The sequence below is a fragment of the Glycine soja genome, chromosome 15 (assembly GCF_004193775.1).
Source record: "Glycine soja cultivar W05 chromosome 15, ASM419377v2, whole genome shotgun sequence".
Classification (NCBI taxonomy): Eukaryota; Viridiplantae; Streptophyta; class Magnoliopsida; order Fabales; family Fabaceae; genus Glycine; species Glycine soja.
This window is the reverse complement of record NC_041016.1, coordinates 16,426,517-16,453,308: the sequence shown is the minus strand read 5'-3', so window position 1 is coordinate 16,453,308 and position 26,792 is coordinate 16,426,517. Positions and strand designations below refer to the sequence as shown.

General features: G+C 38.0%; 1 protein-coding gene and 1 pseudogene across 1 annotated transcript; both read right to left on the bottom strand.

The window, feature by feature from the left end:
- Positions 1-5,072: 5,072 nt before the first annotated feature.
- On the bottom strand, positions 5,073-7,465 carry LOC114386834 (annotated as a pseudogene).
- A 6,772-nt stretch (positions 7,466-14,237) lies between these two features.
- On the bottom strand, positions 14,238-17,167 carry LOC114386833 (zinc finger CCCH domain-containing protein 48-like). The gene is made up of 7 exons (XM_028346889.1): positions 16,131-17,167; positions 15,637-15,822; positions 15,435-15,536; positions 15,188-15,337; positions 14,884-15,063; positions 14,652-14,749; positions 14,238-14,547 (listed from the first exon to the last, which is right to left on the bottom strand). Exons 1-7 carry the CDS (start codon positions 16,533-16,535, stop codon positions 14,403-14,405), a joined length of 1,266 nt encoding a protein of 421 aa, XP_028202690.1. The 5' UTR covers positions 16,536-17,167; the 3' UTR covers positions 14,238-14,402.
- Positions 17,168-26,792: the final 9,625 nt, after the last annotated feature.

Genomic DNA, 26,792 nt, shown 5'->3' with positions numbered 1-26,792 from the left:
GATGGTCACCTGCTGGTCGGCCATGTGTCGTAGGCAACGCTCCAGCCTTTTTGTGGATGAGCTGAGGTGAACTCTAGAGCTGGTGGCGGTGTGTTTGTTGCCAGCTACTGTGATGCCTCGCCCTGTGCCTTCCTGGGGGTGCAGTACTTCTCGATGAAAGCCCTGTTAATAGGGGCCTAATGACCCTATTGGGGGTGACGGGCACTCCGTAGAACTGACGGAGGCTCGTAATCAAACCTGGAAACCCTAGGACCCTGTTGGACTTCTCTGGGCACACTGAGTGTCTTGTAGGCGTGATCCATGCAAACAGTAGATGACATCAGAAATCAGTTGAGCCACGTGCATACTTACCTATGTCATGATGGCATAAACCAACTGACACTTCGACAGGGGGAGATCAGAGTGATGGTCACTTCGTAGAACCGATAGAGGCCTGTAATCAGAGCTAGAACCCCAGGGCCTTGTTGGACTTCTTCAGGTCCACTGGATGTCTTGCGGGCGCGATCCCTGCAAATAGTTGATGGCATCAGAGACCAATTGAGCCAGGTGCATACTTACTTATGTCATGATGGCATAAACTAGCTGACACTTCGGCAGGGGGAGATCGGAGTGGTGGTCGCTGGTAAGACGGTTGCTAAGTAGCAACATCATCCATATGTTGATGCACACGATCCACACTCGTCTCCTTGCAGCGGCTGGGAGAAATCTTGCCCCGGTATGCATAGTAGTTGTGCGATAGTCTCCTCTTTTGGTTGTGCTTGCACAGTTGGTCGCCCTCCAATATCAGGGGGTGGCCCAGGAACTGATAAAAGTAAACTACTAGCCCCTCACCCGGGAGCGCAAGCCTCGATTAAGCATTAAGGACAGAGGACCTTGAGTTCTCTGAAGGCGCAGATGTGGAGCCCTTTAAAAGCGAGGACGTGCAGTCCTCTGAAGGTGAAGAGGTGTAGTCCTCTGAAGGCGAGGGTGTGTAGTCCTCTGAAGGTGAGGACGTGTAGCCCCCTGAAGGCGAGGGCGTGTAGCCCTATGAAGGCGAGGACGTGTAGTCCTCTGAAAGCGAGGGCGTGTAGCCCTTTGAAGGCGAAGAGGTGTAGTCCTCTGAAGGTGAGGGCGTGTAGCCCTCTGAAGGGGAGGAAGTGTAGTCCTCTGAAGGTGAGGATGTGTAGTCCTCTGAAGGCGAGGACATGTAGTCCTCTGATGGTGAGGACGTGTAGTTCTCTGAAGGTGAGGACATGTAGTCCTCTGAAGGCAAGGGACCTGTAGTCCTTTGAAGGCGAGGACCTGTAGCCCTCTGAAGGGGAGGACGTGTAGTCCTTTGAAGGTGAGGACGTGTAGTCCTCTGAAGGTGAGGACGTGTAGTACTCTGAAGGCGAGGGCGTGTAGCCTTTTGAAGGCGAGGGCATGCAGCCCTCTGAAGGCGAGGGCGTGTAGCCTTTTGAAGGCGAGGGAATGCAGCCCTCTGAAGGCAATAGCGTGTAGCCCTCTGAAGGGGAGGATGTGCAGCCCTCTGAAGGTGAGGACGTGTAGCCCTCTGAAGGCGAGGGCGTGTAGCCCTCAGAAGGTGAGGGCATGCAGCCCTCTGAAGGCGAGCGCCAGTAGCCCTCTGAAGGCAATCGCGTGTAGCCCTCTAAAGGCGAGGACGTGCAATCCTCTAAAGGCGAGGACATGCAGTCCTCTGAAGGCGAGGGCGTGTAGCCCTCAGAAGGTGAGGGCATGCAGCCCTCTGAAGGCGAGCGCCTGTAGCCCTCTGAAGGCAATCGCGTGTAGCCCTCTGAAGACGAGGACGTGCAATCCTCTGAAGGCGAGGACATGCAGTCCTCTGAAGGCGAGGGCGTGTAGCCCTCAGAAGGTGAGGGCATGCAGCCCTCTGAAGGCAAACGCCTGTAGCCCTCTGAAGGTGAGGGCATGCAGCCCAGAAACTGATAAAACCTGCGGTCACAAAATGGGGGGAAAACCTGCTTGTTCTAGGCTTGCAGAAAATGGGAGTCTCTCGTATCCGCGGTTGGATGATTTATTAGGTTGAGGCCAGATGGGGGAGTGGGGTCCACCCCAGAAACAGTGCTGATAGCAACAACTGTAGTCGCATTGACCTTTATTATCTTCTTCATGCTCATCATGGCCTCCATCATTGTGGCCATCTGTTCTTTCATGGCCTTCATGTCGGTCTTCATCCGCTCTTGCACCTCGTCTACTTCAGCCATTACTCCAGCTCTAGCATGTGTTCAGTAAGGGTGTCATAAAGTGCGTTCTTCCCTTATGATAACAATGATTAAAGTTTGGTTTTCAGGGAAAGAATGCAGTGAGCAATGCAACCAATGAAAAGCACGGATGTATGCGAATGATGCATTGTTTGAGCTTTATCGTGACTTTCTTTGTTTTGCAGAGGAAAATGCAAGGATCATGCATGAGCGAACATGAAAATAGAAGGTGTACAAAAAACATGTTAGATGCAAATGCACGGTGAATAAATGACTAATGCAAAATGCAATGCATGAAATGATAAGTGACAAATGCAGGAACGATGCATCCATTACGATGCCATGAAGAGATGCTTATGTAGAAGCAAGCTTCATGATGATGAACCAAACAATTTTGATGATGCCAAAAGCCCAAATGATTGATTCAAGACTTCAAGATCAAGCATCAAGAATCCAATCCAAGATTCAAGAGAAGAAATCAAGAAGCAACAAGTCAAGACTTCATATAGGATAAGTATTAAAATATGTTTTTTCAAAAATCAAATAGCACAGGTTTGTTTTACAAAATAATTTTCTCAAATTTTCTAAAATACCAGAGTGATTACTCTCTGGTAATCGATTACCAGTTGGCAGTAATCGATTACCAGTGACCAGTTTGGTTTTCAAAATATTTTCAAATGGTTTGCAACGTTCCAAAATGATTTTCAAATAGTGTAATCAATTACACTATATTAGTAATTGATTACAAGTGAACAGTGAACAATTTTTCATAAAATACATTGTGTAATCGATTACACCTTTGTGGTAATCGATTACCAGTGAATAGTTTTGAAGAAAAAGTTAAGAGTTATAACTCTTAACATGGTTTTCTCTAAAGTCACAACTCTTCCAATGGTTTCTTTGATCAAACATGAAGAGTCTAAAAAACCATGACTTTAGCACACATTTAACATATGTAAGATATTCTTCCAAACAATTATTTTTCACAATCTATCTCTAACCATTGCCCATTGCTTTTTCTTTGCCAAAAACTTTCTAAACTTCGTTTTTTCTACTAGTGGAAATTCTGTCGAAAACAAAAGTGTGCTATCTTTTTTTCCTTCTCCCTCTTGCCAAAAGATTCAAAGGACTAACCGTCTGAGAATTCTTTGGATTCTTCTTCTTCCCTTTAAACAAATGATTTCAAAGGACTAACTGCCTGAGATATCTTTTGTTTCCCCTTACAAAGATTAAAGGGACTAACCACCTAAGAATTCTTTGTCTTAACACATTGGAGGGTACATCCTTTGTGGTACAAGTAGAGCGTACATCTACTTAGGTTGTAATACTGAGAACAAGAGAGGGTACATCTCTTGTGGATCAGTTCAAGTGGAGTGTACATCCACTTGGTTGTTCAAAGAGAACAAGGGAAGGTACATCCCTTATGGATCTTTGCTTGTAAAGGATTTTACAAGGTTATTGGAAAAAGCTTTGAACGTTGAAATTCAAATTCAAATGTGAAGAGTCACATCCTTTCACATAAAAGCTTTGTGTAATCGACTACACTGATTTGGTAATCGATTACCAGTGATTGTTTCTGAATAAATCAAAAGATGTAACTCTTCAAATGGATTTTGACTTTTTCAAATTGGTTTTAAGTTTTTCTAAAAGTCATAACTCTTCTAAATGGTTCTCTTGACCAAACATGAAGAGTCTATAAAAGCAAGGCTTTGTTTTTCATTTTCAATCAATCTTTCTATCAATCCAATCAATTCATTACAATCCTTTACAAGCCTTGAATCTCTTTTAACTTCTTCTTCTTCTTTGTGCCAAAAGCTTTCCAAAGTTTTCTGGTTTTCTAAACCTTGAAAACTTGTGCTATTCATTCTTTTCATTTCTTCTCCCTTTGCCAAAAAGAATTCGCTAAGGACTAACCTTATGAATTCTTTTTGTGTCTCTCTTCTCCCTTGGAGGGTACATCCTTTGTGGTACAAGTAGAGGGTACATCTACTTGGGTTGTTGACTGAGAACAAGAGAGGGTACATCTCTTGTGGATTAGTTCTAGTGGAGGGTACATCCACTAGGTTCAAAGAGAACAAGCGAGGGTACATCCCTTGTGGATCTTTGCTTGTAAAAGGATTTTTACAAGGTTGAAAGAAATCTCAAGGACCGCAGGTCGCTTGGGGACTGAATGTAGGCACGGGTTGTTGCCGAACCAGTATAAAAACTTTAGTGTGTTTGTCTCCTTCTTTCCTACTCTTTTACTTTCCGCTGTGCATTTTAATTTCTGCTTTTACTTTTGGTTAAGTTTCTCTTCTACTCTTTATTCACTTAACAACATAGTAAAAGCCTTAGAAGAGTAATTTTTTAATTAGTAAAGTTTTAGGAATAATTAATTCAACCCTTCCTTCTTAATTATTTTGAGACCACTCGATCCAACATAGAAGAATAGAGAGATGCCATAACTTCGACAATGGGAAGAGATCTCGAGAAGGTTCCCCAACACTTAATGCTATAAGTGTAATCGACCCGATCACATAAAGGCACACTGCCCCACAAATGAATCATGGCCAGAGAAGAAAAGTCATGAAGAAAGAAGATCCAAGAAGGCGTATATTGCTTGGGATGACAATGACTCATCCGATGGTTCGGAGAAGAAGATCAACCTTCTATCCAAGGACTATGAGAGAGATGAGAACATCTCTCAAGAAGATTAAGCAAAAAGCAAAAGTCTGACTTCCAAGGACTATGTATTGAATTACAATAACAGTAATGCCAAAATAATTGAATTACAATAACGATTTTTAACAAGAAAAACTATATTTTGGGTCGAACTTATATTTGGATTCCAAATATGTATTCTTTGATAATGATAGAAAGAATTTGAAAACAGACTTCATTACAAACCATGTTACTTACAATTGTAATATATTTATCAAAGCAGGAGAAGATTACATCTGCTGGGAAGAATATAAAAGAATGAAGTTGGTATTTCTATAAAATTGTCAATTTCTATACAATTGTTTTTACAGTGAATTTACTTCTCAGACAAATAAATTCATCCTTATCACCATCTGCTTCAAGAGGAAATAGATGGGATAATACAACTCCAATGTTGAAAGGAAACACATGTCAAGAGGATGCCACCTTGGGTACCTCCAACCATTTCCACACCATCAGCAAACCACTCTCATCTCCAGTGAAGAAGAGGCCACCAGGACCTAACTCAATCAATGCCACATCTTTCTTGGCAAATAAACGTCCCCTCTCTGAAAATCTGTTGAAAAAACATCATCAGAGGATGCAACAAAAAAATAAGAAATATTACCATGACGGAGGTACAGTAACAAAAAGAAACGTGAATAATTTAGATTTACTTACGAAGGCAATTCATACATGTGAACTGAATTGTCTCGGCACGAGGAAAATAATATTGGCTTTCCCTCTGCATCAGGCATCCCAAAGAGTGAAACAACACCCTGTAATATAAAAAAATCATCAACTTAGGAGATTGACCAACTCGTCAGCATTATAAGAAATATCAGCTTGACTTCTTACACATGAAAATAAAACCAAATGATATTTCAACACATAAGATTAAGTCAACGCTTACATTTTCTTCGGTGTGTGTATATATCACTTCCAAAGATCCTGCTTCAATGCAAGCCCAGACTTTAATTGTGCGGTCAGATGAACTTGACAACAGATATTGATCCCAACAGATAAGGGATGTGACTGCGTCAGTATGATCATTTAGTGTCATTGTACACTGTAATGTATCCATGTGCCAGACCTGAAGAAGACAAAATAACAACATCCGGTCGTTATAGGACAGTTCAAAGAAAATTACATATCCTTTTCTCAGAAAAAATTCTCATGTTAATAAAGAAAAATAGAATCCTCAACAACAGACATACCTTTATGCTTTGGTCCATGGACCCGGAGTACAGCATCTTGCATCACACCGCCAGACAAACCACTGCTTTAGTGTGGCCAGTGAGTGACGCAACTAGTTCAAAAGGAGAATCGGCTTTAGAGCTTCCTCTCCAAGCAAAAATGACACCATCCTGAAATTTTAAATAAAACAAATTTTAACTCACCGCAGAAAAAAAGAATTCGGTTAGGGGAATATCATTGGACAATATTAATAACATGGTTAGTTACCTCTGCACCAGCAAAGAGTGTATTGTTGCCAACAGTCATGGCACGGACTCGGCCTTTGGGTCCATCAAGAGTAAACTCTGACATGGTCTGGATATTCCAAGCCTTCACAACAACCACAGCCACATAATCAGTTTGCATGTACTACTCCTATGATTAGACATTATCATACAGCAAAACAAAACAATGACAGATAAGAGCTTACCTTGACAGCATTTTGCAGACCAACAAAAATCCATGACCCCTCACTGATCAAAGAGGCAACCTCAGCACCAAGATTGATGACTTTAGCACATTGACCAGTATGGCAGTCCCATATCCTAACTGTCCCATCAGTGCTGCCAGAATAAAGTTTGTCGGATCCAACAGGAAGTGCGATGCCAGTGATAACCTGTTGTCAAAAGCTTTAATTTAACTACTACAAAAAATATTAACATGATGCGGAGGCTCACAAATTCTAGCATTTCCTAGGAAACTAGGGAAGAGAATGCTTTTTCAAAAAACACTTATTCCGTTATTCTAGCATATAGTTACATTATAAAACTCTATGACTGTAATCAATAATTGTTAAAACATTAGTCAATTATTAAGTCAGATATCAATTTTGATTTAATCATTATGCTAAAAATGAACTATGAAAGAACTTTAAATATAATTTTGGTGTGTTAAATACTAAATGGAGGTTCAAGAGTCAAGTACCTTCTTATGTTCTTGAAGTTTCGTTACTGTGGAAAACCCATCACCACGAAACCATGAATACAGATACATGCATTGTTCACCATGTACACAATTGTTGTTGATCCAGTATTTACATATCCTTGGTGATGATTTCTTGAAAGCCTTAGCAACCCTTATTGCATCTCCTCTATCTCCATTATCTCTAAGCAATACTTTCTTTGAACCATATTTCGGGGTATTCTCAGAGGAGGAATGGGGGATTTTTCCGTAGCTATATGCAGTATTGCCATAACCACAAGCAGCAGGTGGAGATGGTGTCTCTATGTGCACAAATCTGCATGGATTTCTGTTACATTTTCCAGCTCTCCAATAAGAGCATGTTGTTCTACCAATGCGCTCAGTCCTTCGTGCAAACTTTGTATCCATGATATTCTAAAAACCACACATGGCATTGTAATGACATCCCAGATCAAGTATTGTATCCTATCAATAAAATTCTCCATGGCTCATGCTTTCAGTCATTAACTCAATGATTAAATCCCAGCCATAGACTTAATTCTTCATCCAAAACCCAAAACCTTTTGGCTCCCAAATTTTCCATTCCCAAAATAACAATCGTAAAGCAAGTGATGAACGGCAACAAAACTATGTTGATCGAGGAAGATCAACAACATCAAGATCAAAACCCATTGAAGACTTGGATCAAAGACCAATAATTTAACCCTGATCAGCAACGTCAATAGAGACTCTCCCCAAACCCCAAATTAGGGTATTGCCGATCCTTATGAAAACCCCGATAATAAATAAATTGAAAGGAGCCCTAAACGCGAAACCCTATATTTGCATCGTGGAAGCGCAGAAAACTTCACTGAGATAAATGAAGCCGGATAGAACATAGATTCTCGCAGATCATCCATCACAAACCCTAAAAGAAGTATTAGATTTTCGCGTTCGGAGAAACAAACCTGAGTGGTAGATACTAGCAAAAGCTTCAGAATTCAACTCTCTTGATTTGTTGGAAGGATTGTTGAGAGAAAGAACAGAGAGCAAAATAAGGCTTCTATTTTCTTAATCAAACGTTGGTGTATGTTGCCAATGTTGTGTGCTTATTTATAGTTTCTCTGTTAGCTTGTAAAGCACGCAACAATAAGATGAGATATAGGATTTTTTTTAAAAAAAAGACATTTGCCGTTATATAAGGATAAATTATGGCTTAAAAAAAGAGTTATTTTCTTTCAAAAAAAAATAATTATTTCTGAAATTTAATAATTTGAATTTACTTATGAAAATATTAGTTTTGAGTTTCAATTTATAAAATTATTTCTAGTGTGCGAAGTTACCTTTTGTTTGGATTAAAAAATTTAAAATTCTAGGGAATTTGGAATGTCTAGAATTTAACTTGTTTTGATTTTAATTTTTTTTATTTTTTGTTTAGATAAATCAATTCAAATTTTTTCAATTTTAAATTCTTTGTTTTGATAAGGCAATTCAATTTTCTTCATATGCAAAATTTTCAATTTTATATTTTAAATAGATGAAATTTTAATATTAAAATTTATAGAAAACAAACACAATCTAATTTTGAAATATTAATTAAAAAATATTTTTCAATTTTTCATAATGTAAAAATACAAAATATTTATAATTTTAAGTATGATTGTTTTGCCAGATCACAATTAGTGATATTTTAAAATTGACATCAACCAAGACTATTTTTTGACTAATATCAAATGGAGTTTTTTTTGTTAAAGTAAGCCGGAAATATTTGTCTGTTAGACAAGTGACATCAGATATCTTAAGAAGCAGGGTTGAATTAAGATATCAAAAACTATTTTCCTACTTAAAATTTTAACTCTCCATTTTAAAATTCTCAATGTACCCTTATTATGAATTACTTAACAAGACAATTTAAAATAAACTTCTTTAATGCAAAAAACAAAAAAACAATAAATAAAAGAAGTTTAAGGGAAGAGAAAGTGCAAACTCAATTAGTTTATACTGGTTCGGCCACGCCTTGTGTCAACGTCCAGTCCCCAAGCAACCCGCTTGAGATTTCAACTATCTTGTAAAATTCCTTTTACAATGTCAGAACCACACAAGGACAGCTCTTCCTTTGTGTTCAGATAACCTTACAACAAGAGACCCTCAGTCTCTTAATCAATTCTCTTGAATAAGAAAAGGAAGAAGAAAAATTATCTCTTTTAAGAGAAAGATGATATAATGAAGATCACTCAATGATTCCTTATTGAATTTGCAAGTGTTTTGGCCAAGGAATGTTTTAGAGGATAAGACAATTTTGTTTTTGAGAGGATGAGACTCTTTGTGTAGAAAAACTCTAAGGAAATTCGTGTCCCAAGTCACCTATTTATAGGCCTTTGAAAGCTATTAAAAAAACTCTTGAACAGATGTGACTCTTGAGAGTTATTTTCGAAAATTCCTCCTGGTAATCGATTACAAGCATTGTGTAATCGATTACAGACTTTAAAATTTGAATTCAAATTTTTAATAGCTGTTATAAACAGTTTCAACTGCTGGTAATTGATTAAAAGAATTGTGTAATCGATTACATGCTTTCCAAAATATTTAAAAACATTTCAGAAAGCGTTTTGGCCACTGATAATCGATTACATCCTCTGGTAATCGATTACCAGAGAGTAAATACCATATTTTAAAATTTCAAACAAGCATCCTTTGGCCAAATCTTTGCATCATCAATTAGTGAAAGCTTTCTAAGACTCTTATGGACTAACTTCAACATTTATATTGGATTTCTTGGAGTCTTGTCTTGGATCAACCATAAGAAGCGCGTTTCTTTGGCATCATCAAAACTTCATGATATATTTGCTTATACAATCTCCTCCTTTTTGATGATGACAATATCCTGAAATCAAGATAAACTACATACAATTGATAATGCGTTCACACAACCCTTACTCCCCCTAACTTTTGGAATTTATGCCTAAGTTTATAAATCTTACCCTTGTTCTCTCCCCCTTTGGCAACATCAAAAATCCAAAAATTGTTAATGAAAAAAACTAAGTAAATATCTAAACAAAGCACAAGTCATTCATAAACTAAATCAATCCAGAGAATAATCCACACAAGTCTGAATTAACACTCTAAGGCTCAGGATACTCCAATTCCTTCCTCCATTTCCTCCTCCTCATTGTTCTCATCGGAAGAACAACGTACACGGTACACTAACCTCTTCTCCTCTCGTTCTATCATTGACCCTAAGTTCATAGATATGGATTTCTTTTCTGATGAGAGTTTCGAATGCATTCAAGCATTTCATAACTCAAATCTCATTCCCTTTATGTCTTTAAAACTGACTGTGTATTCTGAATTGGTAAAAGCCTTTTATTCTAACCTTGAAATTCAAGAAAGTACCTTGATTTCTGAGGTCTATGGGATAAAGATGGTCATTGACCAATCCCTCTTTTGATTCTTTTGAGAATTCTTTTGATTCTCCCTTCTCCCTCTTGACAAAAGATTCAAAAGACTAACCGCTTGAGAATTCTTTTGATTCTTCCATTTCCCTTTAAACAAAAGATTTCAAAGGACAAACCGCCTGAGATATCTTTTGTTTCCCCTTACAAAGATTCAAGGGACTAACCGCCTAAGAATTCTTTGTCTTAACACATTGGAGCGTACATCCTTTGTGGTACAAGTAGAGCGTACATTTACTTGGGTTGTGATACTGAGAACAAGAGAGGGTACATCTCTTGTGCATCAGTTCAAGTGGAGCGTACATCCACTTGGTTGTTCAAAGAGAACAAGGGAGGGTACATCCCTTGTGGATCTTTGCTTGTAAAGGATTTTACAAGGTTATTAGAAATCTCAAAAACTGGTGGTTGCTTGGGGACTGGGCGTAGGCACGGGTTGTTGCCGAACCAGTATAAATTTTGTGTTTGTCTTCTTCTTCCCTACACTCTTTAATTTCCGCTGTGTACTTTTTATTTCCGCTTTACTTTTGTCTAAGTTATTGTTTCTATTCTTTACTTTCTCATAACTTAGTAGTAAAGCCTAATTGAATCTAGTAATATTAAGAAGGATAAATTTTAATTAGTCAAGACACATTAATCATTAATTCAACCCCCCCTTCTTAATTATTCTGAGGCCACTCGATCCAACATTAACGATCTCTTGTTTTTTTGAAAGGAGAGAAACGTTAAGGCGTTCGACCATGAACAATCTCTTGGGGTGGTCGACAAAAGCGGGGCTTTTGCTCCTACGTATCCTCAATTGCGATGAGGAACTCAGACCTACGTAGTTCTTGCAAAAGCGGTAAAGTTATGGGTTGATTTTATACTTTTGAATGGTCCGTGTTAACCGATAAAAGCAAAGAGGACCGTTTAAGGCGTTGGACCTTAAAACGGTTTTAAGTGACTTTTGCGGACAAAGCTTGATTTGTGAGTTGATTTTAGCCTTAGTTTCACTTTGGTTATTAGTCAATTCATTGAAGGAAACTTTCAAAGAAAAGCGTCCGATTGATTTTTTTGATTACTTTATTCAAAGATATTTTGATTATTTTATTATTATTTTTTTCAAGATATTTTGATTATTTTATTTTTATTTTTTTCAAGATATTTTGATTATTATATTATTATTTTGCATTTTTTTATTTAACCGAGGTTACAACATGAACGATCGGTTGGATTTTATTTTAACAGTGACTAAAGGAGATTACAACACAAATGATCGGTTGAAATTCATTTTATTTGGCGAGATATCGACTTAAACGATCGGTTAAAACTCGTTAAAAACGGAAGAAAAGAAAATCGAAAGTGAACGAGATAAGATGAAAGCAAACAAAATAAGAAATGAATTGAAAGTCTCAGATTCGAACACTTACCGATTGAAGACCGAAGAACGAACGAAGAACGGTGAAGAACGATGGAAAATCTTCACGGATTTGTTCACGATAACGTCTCGGAACTGTTACGGAAGCACCTCGGCTTGGATTTTCTTCATGGAAACACATTTTTTTTCACCAAAAACAGCTGAAATGCATAGCATAGGGGTCAGGGACCCTTGAAACTCAGCCTCCTCCCCCTATTTATAGGAGAAATGGGGAGGTGCTTGCCGCCCAGAAGCTTCTTGAGGAAGATTTCTGAGCGCACTCAATTACTAAGTTCACCCCCCTTTTCGTACTTTACAAAAAAGTTATGAAAGCCTTACGAAAGCATTTTGGACTTGATTTTCCTCTTTTTTCTCTTCCCTTTCACAAATATTAAGTGAAATATGCTAACCCAAGATTTTCGGAAATTTTACGGAAGCATTACGGAAGCCCCAAATGCCCGGACGCCATTGTTTAAATAAATGGAGGTGGTTGTCGCCCAAAGGCTTCTTGAGAAAGATTTCTGAACGCACCCCATAATGTATAAGTTCACCCCCCTTCTAGAATGTTCTGGATGAAGTTTCCTGAGTGCACCCCCATGTTTGATAAATTCACTCCCACTTTTGTGTTTTTGGCTGTTTTCTTTCTGAAAAGTCCTGAAACTTTACGGATCCCATGACAATGGGTATTAAACATTTTGAAGTGGTCAAACAGATGTCGCATGCCGACAAACAATGGTCCCCAGACGAAATTAGTGTATGACAACACCTTAGCTAACATCGGCTGAAAAATAATCCTGCTCGATATTGGCTAAAAAATAGCTTTGGCTAATGTTGGCTGGAAAATCTAGTTGACGTTGGCTGAAAAGCTAGCCATGACCGATGTCAGTAGAAAAAATCTAGTCAACATCGGGCAAGACACCATTTGTCGACATCAACTGAAAAAACCTGGATGACAACGGCCAAAAAAATCCTTGGCCGACATCAGCAAAAAATTCTCATGAATGACGTCAGCGAGAAAATAACCCTAACCAACATCATCTAAAAAAAATCTTAGTCGATATCGGCAAAAAATAGCTTAGGTTGACATGATACAAAAAATTCTGACCGAAAAATCCTCGGCCAACGTCAGTGAAAAACAACTTATGTTGATGTCGACCATAAAAAATTTGGTCACCCGTAGTTGCGAGTGTTGAGCGAGAATCAGTCGCGAGCAAGAACGTCGTGAGTTAGAGTGAGCATCTCCGAAAAAACAATTTCAAATTCTATAATTTTTTAGAAAATTTAAAATCTCACTATTTTAGTCAATCAAATTGATTCATAAAAATACAAAAAATTAAATCTCCTTTCAAATATTCTATCCAAACAAGACATTTTATCATGAATCCTTTAAAATTCCTTGAAAAAATGAATTCTCCTGTTGAATTGCTCCATCCAAACACACTACTGAATTTATAATTCATGTTATTTTATTCCATGAAAGTTGCTTATAATTTCATTTCTAATATATTTATTTCTTAAATTCTATAATTATAGTGCTTGGGGAGTCTAAATTTAAAACGGGATTAGAATAGTGCACCAAGTACACTGAAAAATATCACAAAAGGTTAAAATATTTAAATGTCTAATTAAATAAGGGAAATAAAATCCCATATTTAATAAAATGGAATGACCAAAAAATGCATTTTAGCCATGATTCAAAGGAGGGTGTGTTAAGTAGAACGAAGAATCCGTGTAATATTTTTTCAAACAATAAGAAGAGATTTGTCCCAGAGTTACAAAAAAAAACAAAAATATTTGTATAATTTGACCAAATCTTAAGAATGTTATTATAATTTTGTTCATATTTAACTTATGTAGTATACATTATAATTTTAATTTTGAAAAATTATTTTAGGATTCTGGTCCTTGTCACTATTAACGGATTATGTGATAATCGTCTATTAGAAAATATTAATACCACGTACGCATGATGTTTCTATAAAAATATATATGAGAACTAAAATGAAGTTCACTCGAATATGACAGTGTAAAGTTTGTACGTTACAAAAACTTCAAGCACCAGCAGCTTTCAACGTGTATAGACGACATACGTTTTTAGCTATGCAATATCTTTCTTCCATTGCTTTCATATTCTCGGAATAATAAGAAGAAAAATCAAGCTTTCCAAAGCTTTCTATCACCCAACAAACAAAATTGAGAACTTGAAGCTTCCAAAAGTGTATAGTAAAACTATATTTTGGGTCGAACTTATATTTGGATTCCAAATATGTATTCTTTGATAATGATGGAAAGAATTTGAAAACAGACTTCATTACAAACCATGATACTTGCAATAGTAATATATTTATCAAAGCAGGAGAAGATTACATCTGCTGGGAAGAATATAAAAGAATGAAATTGGTATTTCTATAAAATTGTCAATTTCTATACAATTGTTTTTACAGTGAATTTACTGCTCAGACAAATAAATTCATCCTTATCACCATCTGCTTCAAGAGGAAATAGATGGGATAATACAACTCCAATGTTGAAAGGAAACACATGTCAAGAGGATGCCACCTTGGGTACCTCCAACCATTTCCACACCATCAGCAAACCACTCTCATCTCCAGTGAAGAAGAGGCCACCAGGACCTAACTCAATCAATGCCACATCTTTCTTGGCAAATAAACGTCCCCTTTCTGAAAATCTGTTGAAAAAACATCATCAGAGGATGCAACAAAAAAATAAGAAATATTACCATGACGGAGGTACAGTAACAAAAAGAAACGTGAATAATTTAGATTTACTTACGATGGCAATTCATACATGTGAACTGAATTGTCTCTGCACGAGGAAAATAATATTGGCTTTCCCTCTGCATCAGGCATCCCAAAAAGTGAAACAACACCCTGTAATATAAAAAAATCATCAATTTAGCAGATTGACCAACTCGTCAGCATTATAAGAAATATCAGCTTGACTTCTTACACATGAAAATAAAACCAAATGATATTTCAACACATAACATTAAGTCAACGCTTACATTTTCTTCGGTGTGTGTATATATCACTTCCAAAGATCCTGCTTCAATGCAAGCCCAGACTTTAATTGTGCGGTCAGATGAACTTGACAACAGATATTGATCCCAACAGATAAGGGATGTGACTGCGTCAGTATGATCATTTAGTGTCATTGTACACTGTAATGTATCCATGTCCCAGACCTGAAGAAGACAAAATAACAACATCCGGTCATTATAGGACAGTTCAAAGAAAATTACATATCCTTTTCTCAGAAAAAATTCTCATGTTAATAAAGAAAAATAGAATCCTCAACAGCAGACATACCTTTATGCTTTGGTCCATGGACCCGGAGTACAGCATCTTGCATCCAACCGCCAGACAAACCACTGCTTTAGTGTGGCCAGTGAGTGACGCAACCAGTTCAAAAGGAGAATCGGCTTTAGAGCTTCCTCTCCAAGCAAAAATGACACCATCCTGAAATTTAAAAAAAAACAAATTTTAACTCACCGCAGAAAAAAAGAATTCGGTTAGGGGAATATCATTGGACAATATTAATAACATGGTTAGTTACCTCTGCACCAGCAAAGAGTGTATTGTTGCCAACAGTCATGGCACGGACTCGGCCTTTGGGTCCATCAAGAGTAAACTCTGACATGGTCTGGATATTCCAAGCCTTCACAACAACCACAGCCACATAATCAGTTTGCATGTACTACTCCTATGATTAGACATTATCATACATCAAAACAAAACAATGACAGATAAGAGCTTACCTTGACAGCATTTTGCAGACCAACAAAAATCCATGACCCCTCACTGATCAAAGAGGTAACCTCAGCACCAAGATTGATGACTTTAGCACATTGACCAGTATGGCAGTCCCATATCCTAACTGTCCCATCAGTGCTGCCAGAATAAAGTTTGTCGGATCCAACAGGAAGTGCGATGCCAGTGATAACCTGTTGTCAAAAGCTTTAATTTAACTACTACAAAAAATATTAACATGATGCGGAGGCTCACAAATTCTAGCATTTCCTAGGAAACTAGGGAAGAGAATGCTTTTTCAAAAAGCACTTATTCAGTTATTCTAGCATATAGTTACATTATAAAACTCTATGACTGTAATCAATAATTGTTAAACCATTAGTCAATTATTAAGTCAGATATCAATTTTGATTTAATCATTATGCTAAAAATGAACTATGAAAGAACTTTAAATATAATTTTGGTGTGTTAAATACTAAATGGAGGTTCAAGAGTCAAGTACCTTCTTATGTTCTTGAAGTTTCGTTACTGTGGAAAACCCATCACCACGAAACCATGAATGCAGATACAGGCATTGTTCACCATGTACACAATTGTTGTTGATCCAGTATTTACATATCCTTGGTGATGATTTCTTGAAAGCCTTAGCAACCCTTGTTGCATCTCCTCTATCTCCATTATCTCTAAGCAATGCTTTCTTTGAACCATATTTCGGGGTATTCTCAGAGGAGGAATGGGGCTTTTTTCCGTAGCTATATGCAGTATTGCCATAACCACAAGCAGCAGGTGGAGATGGTGTCTCTATGTGCAAAAATCTGCATGGATTTCTGTTACATTTTCCAGCTTTCCAATAAGAGCATGTTGTTCTACCAATGCGCTCAGTCCTTCGTGCAAACTTTGTATCCATGATATTCTAAAAAACAAACATGGCATTGTAATGACATCCCAGATCAGGTACTGTATCCTATCAATAAAATTCTCCATGGCTCATGCTTTCAGTCATTAACTCAATGATTAAATCCCAGCCATAGACTTAATTCTTCATCCAAAACCCAAAACCTTTTGGCTCCCAAATTTTCCATTCCCAAAATAACAATCGTAAAGCAAGTGATGAACAGCAACAAAACTATGTTGATCGAGGAAGATCAACAACATCAATATCAAAACCCATTGAAGACTTGGATCAAAGACCAATAATTTAACCCTGATCAGCAACGTCAATAGAGACTCTCCCAAAACCCCAAATTATGGTATCGCCGATCCTTATGAAAACCCCGATAATAAATAAATTGAAAGGAACCCTAAACGCGAAACCCTATATTTGCATCGTGGAAGCGCAGAAAACTTCACTGAGATAAATGAAGTCGGATAGAACATAGATTCTCGAAGATCATCCATCACAAACCCTAAAAGAAGTATTAGATTTTCGCGTTCGGAGAAACAAACCTGAGTGGTAGAAACGTAGCAAAAGCTTCAGAATTCAACTCTCTTGATTTGTTGGAACGATTGTTGAGAGAAAGAACAGAGAACAAAATAAGGCTTCTATTTTCTTAATCAAACGTTGGTGTATGTTGCCACTGTTGTGTGCTTATTTATAGTTTCTCTGTTAGCTTGTAAAGCACGCAACAATAAGATGAGATATAGGATTTTTTTTTTATTTTTTTTATAAAAAGACATTTGCAGTCATATAAGGATAAATTAAGGCTTAAAAAAAGATAGTTATTTTCTTTCAAAAAAAAATAATTATTTCTGAAATTTAATATTTTGAAGATAGTTTGAATTTACTTGTGAAAATATTTGTTTTGAGTTTCAATTTATAAAATTATTTCTAGTGTATGAAGTTACCTTTTTTTTTGGATTAAAAATTTTAAAATTCTAGGGAATTTGGAATGTCTAGAATTTAACTTGTTTTGATTTTAATTTCTTTTATTTTTTAAATGTTTTGTTTATATAAATCAATTCATACTTCTTCAATTTTAAATTCTTTGTTTTGATAACGCAATTTAATTTTCTCCATATGTAAAATTTCAATTTTATATTTTAAATAGATGAAATTTTAATATTAAACTTTATAGAAAACAAACACAATCTAATTTTGAAATATTAATTAAAAAATATTTTAAGATATCTTAAGAAGTGAGATTGAATTAAGATATCAAAAACTATTTCCCTAATTAAAATTTTAACTCTCCATTTTAAAATTCTCAATGTACCCTTATTATGAATTACTTAACAAGACAATTTAAAATAAACTTCTTTAATGCAAAAGACAAAAAACAATAAATAAAAGAAGTTTAAGGGAAGAGAAAGTGCAAACTCAGTTAGTTTATACTGATTCGGCCACGCCTTGGGTCAACGTCCAGTCCCCAAGCAACCCGCTTGAGATTTCAACTATCTTGTAAAATTCCTTTTACAATGCCTGAACCACACAAGGACAACTCTTGCTTTGTGTTCAGATAACCTTACAACAAGAGACCCTCGGTCTCTTAATCAATTCTTGTGAATAAGAAAAGGAAGAAGAAGATCACTCAATGATTCCTTATTGAATTTGCAAGTGTTTTGGCCAAGAAATGTTTTAGAGGATAAGACAATTTTGTTTTTGAGAGGATGAGACTCTTTGTGTAGAAAAACTCAAAGGAAATTCGTGTCCCAAGTCACCTATTTATAGGCCTTTGAAAGCTATTAAAAAAACTCTTGAACAAATGTGACTCTTGAGAGTTATTTTCGAAAATTCCTCCTGGTAATCGATTACAAGCATTGTGTAATCGATTACAGGCTTTAAAATTTGAATTCAAATTTTTAATAGTTGTTATAAACAGTTTCAACTGCTGGTAATTGATTAAAAGAATTGTGTAATCGATTACATGCTTTCCAAAATATTTAAAAACATTTCAGAAAGCGTTTTGGCCACTGATATTCGATTACATCCTCTGGTAATCGATTACCAGAGAGTAAATACCATATTTTAAAATTTCAAACAAGCATCCTTTGGCCAAATCTTTGCATCATCAATTAGTGAAAGCTTTCTAAGACTCTTATGGACTAACTTCAACATTTATATTGGATTTCTTGGAGTCTTGTCTTGGATCAACCATAAGACGCGCGTTTCTTTGGCATCATCAAAACTTCATGATATATTTGCTTATACAATCTCCTCCTTTTTGATGATGACAATATCCTGAAATCAAGATAAACTACATACAATTGATAATGCGTTCACACAACCCTTACTCCCCCTAACTTTTGGAATTTATGCCTAAGTTTATAAATCTTACCCTTGTTCTCTCCCCCTTTGGCAACATCAAAAATCCAAAAATGGTTAATGAAAAAAACTAAGTAAATATCTAAACAAAGCACAAGTCATTCATAAACTAAATCAATCCAGAGAATAATCCACACAAGTCTTAATTAACCAATTCAAAGTCTAGAAATAACCAAACACTAAGTCTAGAAATATCCAACACAATGGTAAAAGTCCAAGAGAACCATAACTAAAGCAACAAAAAGCCAAAATACACAACTGAAATAAATAACTACTTAAGATAGTAGAGATAACTAAGGGTTGGCTGGTGGATCGAAGCAACACCTAATGAAGCTCATATCGTCCTCAAGTCGAGTAATCCTCGTATCCATCCCATCGAAGTGAGCATCCATGGCATCCAGGGGAGTATCCATAGCATCAAATCGGTCACCCACAAAAGCTCGAAGACTGTGGAGTTCAGAGAGAACATCGTTCAGAAGTGAAGAGGAATCAACCCTTTGCGGTGGAGGAGAAAGAGTACGTTCGTCAGGGATTGGCTGAGGTAAGTCTTGTTTTCGAACCCACTGACCATCATCATCCTTACGGTAACCAAACAAGATAATCTCACCAACACCAATAGCAAAAGACCTTTTTACTTGAACAAATGGTTCATCTTCCAAAGGAATTTTGAAATGATGAAGAAAAAGGGTGACGAGGTGAGGATAAGGGAGAGGTGCATTGGCCCGTAATGCCTTATGCATCCGGTACCGAATCAAGTGAGCCTAGTCGATCTGACGACTGGTAAGAAAAGCCCACATAAGAATCAAATCCTCCTCGAAGGCTTGAGCAAGGTTAGAAGAACGGAAAAGTAAAATACGAACAATAATATAGTGCATGATACGGCAATCAAAGGTTAATGACCCAACAAGTAATTTGCCGGTCATATCAGCCTGGTCGTTGCAGACCATACACTGAGCATCATGACTAGAATAATCAAACTTCCAGTCATCAACAATGGTGCCCTCAAAAGGAACACCTTCACTGGGTAATTTTGTCAATGAAAAGAACAAAGATTGATCAATAAACCAGCTGACACTTCGGTAGGGGGAGATCGGAGTGGTGGTCGCTGGTAAGAAGGTTGCTAAGTAGCAACATCATCCATATTTTGATGCACACGATCCACACTCGTCTCCTTGCAGCGGCTGGGTGAAATCTTGCCCCGGTATGCATAGTAGTTGTGCGATAGTCTCCTCCTCTGGTTGTGCTTGCATAGTTGGTCACCCTCCAATATCAGGGGGTGGCCCAGGAACTGATAAAAGTAAACAACTAGCCCCTCACCCGGGAGCGCCACCCTCGATTAAGCATTAAGGGCAGAGGACCTTGAGTTCTCTGAAGGCGCAGATGTGGAGCCCTCTAAAAGCGAGGACGTGCTGTCCTCTAAAGGCGAGGACGTGTAGTCCTCTGAAGGTGAGGGTGTGTAGTCCTCTGAAGGTGAGGACGTGTAGCCCCCTGAAGGCGAGGGCGTGTAGCCCCCTGAAGGCAAGGGTGTGTAGCCCTATGAAGGCGAGGACGTGTAGTCCTTTGAAGGCGAGGGCGTGTAGCCCTTTGAAGGTGAAGAGGTGTAGTCCTCTGAAGGTGAGGACGTGTAGCCCCCTGAAGGCGAGGGCGTGTAGCCCTATGAAGGCGAGGACATGTAGTCCTCTGAAGGTGAGGACGTGTAGCCCCCTGAAGGCGAGGGCGTGTAGCCCTATGAAGGCGAGGACGTGTAGTCCTCTGAAGGCGAGGACCTGTAGCCCTTTGAAGGCGAAGAGGTGTAGTCCTTTGAAGGTGAGGGTGTGTAGTCCTCTGAAGGGGAGGACGTGTAGTCCTCTGAAGGTGAGGATGTGTAGTCCTCTGAAGGCGAGGACATGTAGTCCTCTGAAGGTGAGGACGTGTAGTCCTCTGAAGGTGAGGACATGTAGTCCTCTAAAGGCAAGGGACCTGTAGTCCTTTGAAGGCGAGGACCTGTAGCCCTCTGAAGGGGAGGACGTGTACTCCTCTCAAGGTGAGGAAGTGTAGTCCTCTGAAGGTAAGGGTGTGAAATTCTGATACCAGGGGACAGATGTCGTACAGGATGTCACGACATCACGCTTCAGAACATGCAGATCGTATGTGTCCGTATGAACAGATTAAACAAGTAAATAACACAAGAGAATTGTTAACCCAGTTCGGTGCAACCTCACCTACATCTGGGGGCTACCAAGCCAGGGAGGAAATCCACTCTCAATAGTGTTAGTTCAAGGTCTAACAGCCCCTGTTTACAACCTTCTCACCTAACCACTACCCGTGTGATCTCTACCTAAGAGCCACTCTTAGATATGAGAACCTCCGCTCACTCCCTCTCACTCACACTCCCGTGTTTACAATTAAGTCAAAGACACACCAGAGATCAACTCTGAACAAAAGAGATCAACTCTACACACTAGAGATCAACTCTAGACACAAGAGATCAACTCTACACACATAGGTCCAACACTTGATGTTAGGGTACCATCAAGGTGGCTCACAAAACACTCAAGTCCCAAAACTCACAAAATAACTCTTCAATCCCGGACTTGGTACAGAACTCGTGCAGCCTCCATGATTATATAGCCGTGTACGATTCTGGGCTGCAACGGCTTGTGCTGGAGGAGATCTATCTTCTTCTGAAAAAATCTGCAGTTAAAGAACTAAAAGATAACTTTTGATCTTTTAGTTTGAATCTTTAATCTTTAATCTTTAATCCCTGAACGAACTCTTCTACTTTGAAATTCGAACTTTAATGATCTTTTAATTCGTTCCAGAAGATAGATCATCTAATCTCTTGCTAACTGCACAATAATCTGTTAAAGATATAACAGATTTATATGTCCAGTATTTTCGGGCCGGATGTCAGGACATCGTGTCCGACATCGTGGATCCTGCAGCTTCACTTCTGCACTTGACTTTTATCTTGCATTGTACAGCAACTCCAGTATTCTCGGGCAGGATGTCAGGACATTGTATCCGACATCGTGGATCCTGCAACTTCACTTCTGCACTTGACTTTTATCTTGCCTTGTGCATTGTGCAGCCCGATCTCATTCCTTGACATAACGTTGGACATCATGTGCAGCAACTCCAGCTTTCCTTCATTGTCTAAGTGCTTATGTTTTAACAAAATCTTAGCCAATCTTTTAAAGCTCAGTAGAGCTAAGCACTAACAGGGTGTGTAGCCCTTTGAAGGCGAGGGCATGCAGCCCTCTGAAGGTAATGACGTGTAGCCCTCTGAAGGGGAGGATGTGCAGCCCTCTGAAGGCGAGGACGTGTAGTCCTCTAAAGGCGAGCATGTACAATCCTTTGAAGACGAGGACGTGCAATCCTATGAAGGCGAGGACATGCAGTCCTCTGAAGAAGAGGGCGTGTAGCCCTCTAAAGGTGAGGGCATGCAGCCCAGAAACTGATAAAACCTGCGGTCACAAAATGGGGGGAAAACCTGCTTGTTCTAGGCTTGCAGAAAATGGGGGTCTCCCGTATCTGCGGTTAGATGATTTATTTGGTTGAGGCCAGATGGGGGAGTCGGGTCCACCCCAGAAACAGCGCTAATAGCGGCAACTGCAGTCGCATTGACCTCCATTATCTTCTTCATGCTCATCATGGCCTCCATCATTGTGGCCATCTCTTCTTTCATGGCCTCTATGTCAGCCTTCATCCCTCTTGAACCTCGTCTACTTCAGCCATTACTCCAGCTCTAGCATGCGTTCAATAAGGGTATCATAAAGTGCGTTCTTCCCTTATGATAACAATGATTAAAGTTTGGTTTTCTTGGAAAGAATGCAATGAGCAATGCAACCAATGAAAAGCACGGATGTATGCGAATGATGCATTGTTTGAGCTTTATCGTGACTTTCTTTGTTTTGCAGAGGAAAATGCAAGGATCATGCATGAGCGAACATGAAAATAGAAGGTGTACAAAAAACATGTTAGATGCAGATGCACGGTGACTAAATGACTTATGCAAAATGCAATGCATGAAATGATAAGAGACAAATGCAGGAACGATACGTCCATTACGATGCCATGAAGAGATGCTTATGTAGAAGCAAGCTTCATGATGATGAACCAAACAATTTTGATGACGCCAAAAGCCCAAATGATTGATTCAAGACTTCAAGATCAAGCATCATGAATCCAATCCAAGATTCAAGAGAAGAAATCAAGAAGTAACAAGTCAAGACTTCATATAGGATAAGTATTAAAATATGTTTTTTCAAAAATCAAATAGCACAGTTTTGTTTTACAAAAGAATTTTCTCAAATTTTCTAAAATACCAGAGTGATTACACTCTGGTAATCGATTACCAGTTTGCAGTAATCGATTACTAGTGACCAGTTTGGTTTTCAAAATATTTTCAAATGGTTTACAACGTTCCAAAATGATTTTCAAATAGTGTAATCGATTATACTATATTAGTAATCGATTCCAAGTGAATCTGAACGTTGAAATTCAAATCCAATTGTGAAGAGTCACAATTTTTCATAAAATACATTGTGTAATCGATTACACCTTTGTGGTAATCGATTACCAGTGAACAGTTTTGAAGAAAAAGTTAAGAGTTATAACCCTTAACATGGTTTTCTCTAAAGTCACAACTCTTCCAATGGTTTTTTTGACCAGACATGAAGAGTCTATAAAAGCATGACTTTAGCACACATTTAACATATGTATGATATTCTTCCAAACAATTATTTTTCACAATCTATGTGTAACCATTGCCCATTGCTTTTTCTTTGCCAAAAAGCTTTCTAAACTTCGTTTTTTCTGCAAGTAGAAATTCTGTCGAAAACAAAAGTGTGCTACTTTTCACCGCCTAAGAATTCTTTGTCTTAACACATTGGAGCGTACATCCTTTGTGGTACAAGTAGAGCGTACATTTACTTGGGTTGTGATACTAAGAACAAGAGAGGGTACATCTCTTGTGGATCAGTTCAAGTGGAGTGTACATCCACTTTGTTGTTCAAAGAGAACAAAGGAGGGTACATCCCTTGTGGATCTTTGCTTGTAAAGGATTTTAGAAGGTTATAGGAAATCTCAAGAACCAATGGTTGCTTGGGGACTGGACGTAGGCACGGGTTGTTGCCGAACCAGTATAAATCTTGTGTTTGGTTTCTTCTTCCCTACACTCTTTATCCTTCCGCTGTGTACTTTTTATTTCCGCTTTACTTTTGTCTAAGTTATTGTTTCTGTTCTTTACTTTCCCATAAGTTAGTAGTAAAGCCTAATTGAATCTAGTAACATTAAGAAGGATAAATTTTTAATTAGTCAAGACACATTAATAATTAATTCAACCCCTCCTTCTTAATTATTCTGAGGCTACTCGTTCGAACAGTTTATGCGATGCATGATATGAATGCATTTATGGACACGAGAGCCCGGAAAATCATCTCTTCTTACTTTCACATTTGGGGACGCAGTGCCCTATGTGTGCAATTAAGAAGGTGATATGGACCTTTCGGCTTCCCGTGACAAAAGACGAGACCAACATACAACGCATGTGTGACGACATGATGCAGACGCGCAAAAGCACAACACGAGGATGTACACAGTATGGCAATATCCACAAATAATCATACAGCAAAGACGTACATGACATTTAGGTTATATGCATGGCAGTGTTTAAAAGGCACGCAGCGTGTTCGCTTCGTGTCCCTATTTTAGGGACCTAAACGGGAGGAACTAAAAGGCTTTTAGTGATAATTCCCAAGGTGGTCATATCTCTCTTGATGGTTTCTAGAGGTATCATCCCCTTCGAAAAACATATTGCGGCAGTAGGGACTACCAACAACAATATGTTATCAAAGAGAAAAACTCTAGATGAGGGTTCATTGTTATCAAGCAAGTCAGAGACCCAGCATGACCATAGATTCACTTCCACTCCTTATGTTTCCATGGACCCGGGTATAAGGCCCCTTTTCAACTCACCGTGTGTGCAAAAAGGTATTGGTGTTGTGTGCATCAAATGAATACATATTTATCTCATGCATACATTAAAACACGCTTACAACATCGAAAAAGTTTATACAAGAACATAAAGCAAAAGGGAAACCCATGAAAGGGAAAACACAACTTTTGCACAAAATATTAATATGCCTAACTCTCTAAAAATAGTCCGCAGTGGAGTCGCTAACTATTGCAACCTACCCTTCGACGGAAGGGCAACGCAGGGCTCACGGGTGCGTCATCCAAGGGAGGAAGACGCGCGGAGTAGCCACCAACATTTATTCGAGGAAATTGTCGGAAAAACCAGAACGTGTGGTCTACGAACTTTAAGTGTGAAAGGTTTGGGATTTGTTTTTACGCACGGGGAAGGTATTAGCACCCCACTCGTCCATCACAAGGGATGACAACCTCTAATCAAGTGTGCAAGACATGACTTCAAAATTTATGTATTTTTCCCTTTTTTTATGTTTTTTAGCATTTTATGGGCCTTTTTGTATTTTTTTTTCTTTTTGTGGTCGACAAGGGTGTTTCCCTCGCTCCTACGTATTTCTTAATTGCAATGAGAAAATCAGACCTACGTAATTCTTTCAAAACTAAACATTGGTTAAATTGTTTTGATCTTTTTCCACAAGATCAATTTAAACCGAACAAAAGTCGTTTTAAGGCGTTGGACCATTAAACGATCTTTTGATTTTTTTTTTAAAGGAGAGAAATGTTAAGGCGTTGGACCATTAACGATCTCTTAGGGTGAAAGAAGAGAAACGTTAAGGCATTGAACCATTAACTATAGAAGCAAGTTTCATGATGATGAACCAAGCAATTTTGATGATGCCAAAAGCCCAAGTGATTGATTCAAGACTTCAAGATCAAGCATCAAGAATCCAATCCAAGATTCAAGATTGAAGAGAAGAAATCAAGAAGCAACAAGTCAAGACTTCATATAGGATAAGTATTAAAAGATTTTTTCAAAAACCAAATAGCACAGTTTTGTTTTACAAAAGAATTTTCTCAAATTTTCTAAGTTACCAGAGTGATTACTCTCTAGCAAATGATTACCAGTTATCAGTAATCGATTACCATAAACCAGATTGGTTTTCAAAATATTTTCAAATGATTTATAACGTTCCAAAATGATTTTCAAATAGTGTAATCGATCACACTATATTAGTAATCAATTCCAAGTGAATCTGAACATTGGAATTCAAATCCAATTGTGAAGAGTCACAACTTTTCATAAAACACATTGTGTAATCGATTACACCTTTGTGGTAATCGATTACCAGTGAACAGTTTTGAAGAAAAAGTTAAGAGTTATAATTCTTAACATGGTTTTCTCTAAAGTTACAACTCTTCCAATGGTTTCTTTGACCTAACATGAAGAGTCTTTAAAAGCATGACTTTGGCACATGTTTAACATATGTATGATATTCTTCCAAACAATTCTTTTTCACAATCTTTCTTTAACCATTGCCCATTGCTTTTTCTTTGCCAAAAAGCTTTCTGAACTTTGTTTCAAAACTTTGTTTTTTTCTGCAAGTGGAAATTCTGTAGAAAACAAAAGTGTGCTATCATTTCTTCCTTCTCCCTCTTACCAAAAGATTCAAAGGACTAACCGCCAGAGAATTCTTTTGATTCTCCCTTCTCCCTCTTGACAAAAGATTCAAAGGACTAACCACTTGAGAATTCTTTTGATTCTTCCCTTTCCCTTTAAACAAAAGATTTCAAAGGACTAACCGCCAGAGATATCTTTTGTTTCCCCTTACAAAGATTCAAGGGGCTAACCGCCTAAGAATTCTTTGTCTTAACACATTGGAACGTACATCCTTTGTGGTACAAGTAGAGCGTACATCTACTTGGGTTGTGATACTGAGAACAAGAGAGGGTACATCTCTTGTGGATCAGTTCAAGTGGAGCGTACATCCACTT

Bases quoted from the DNA above. Each gene is read 5' to 3' on its own strand.
- LOC114386833 (XM_028346889.1), bottom strand. From the start codon at position 16,535: ATGGATACAAAGTTTGCACGAAGGACTGAGCGCATTGGTAGAACAACA. The intron at 15,338-15,434 runs GTAACTAACCAT...TTTAAATTTCAG, and splicing joins CACTCTTTGCTGGTGCAGAG to GATGGTGTCATTTTTGCTTG. The intron at 15,064-15,187 runs GTATGTCTGCTG...TGTCTTCTTCAG, and splicing joins CCATGGACCAAAGCATAAAG to GTCTGGGACATGGATACATT.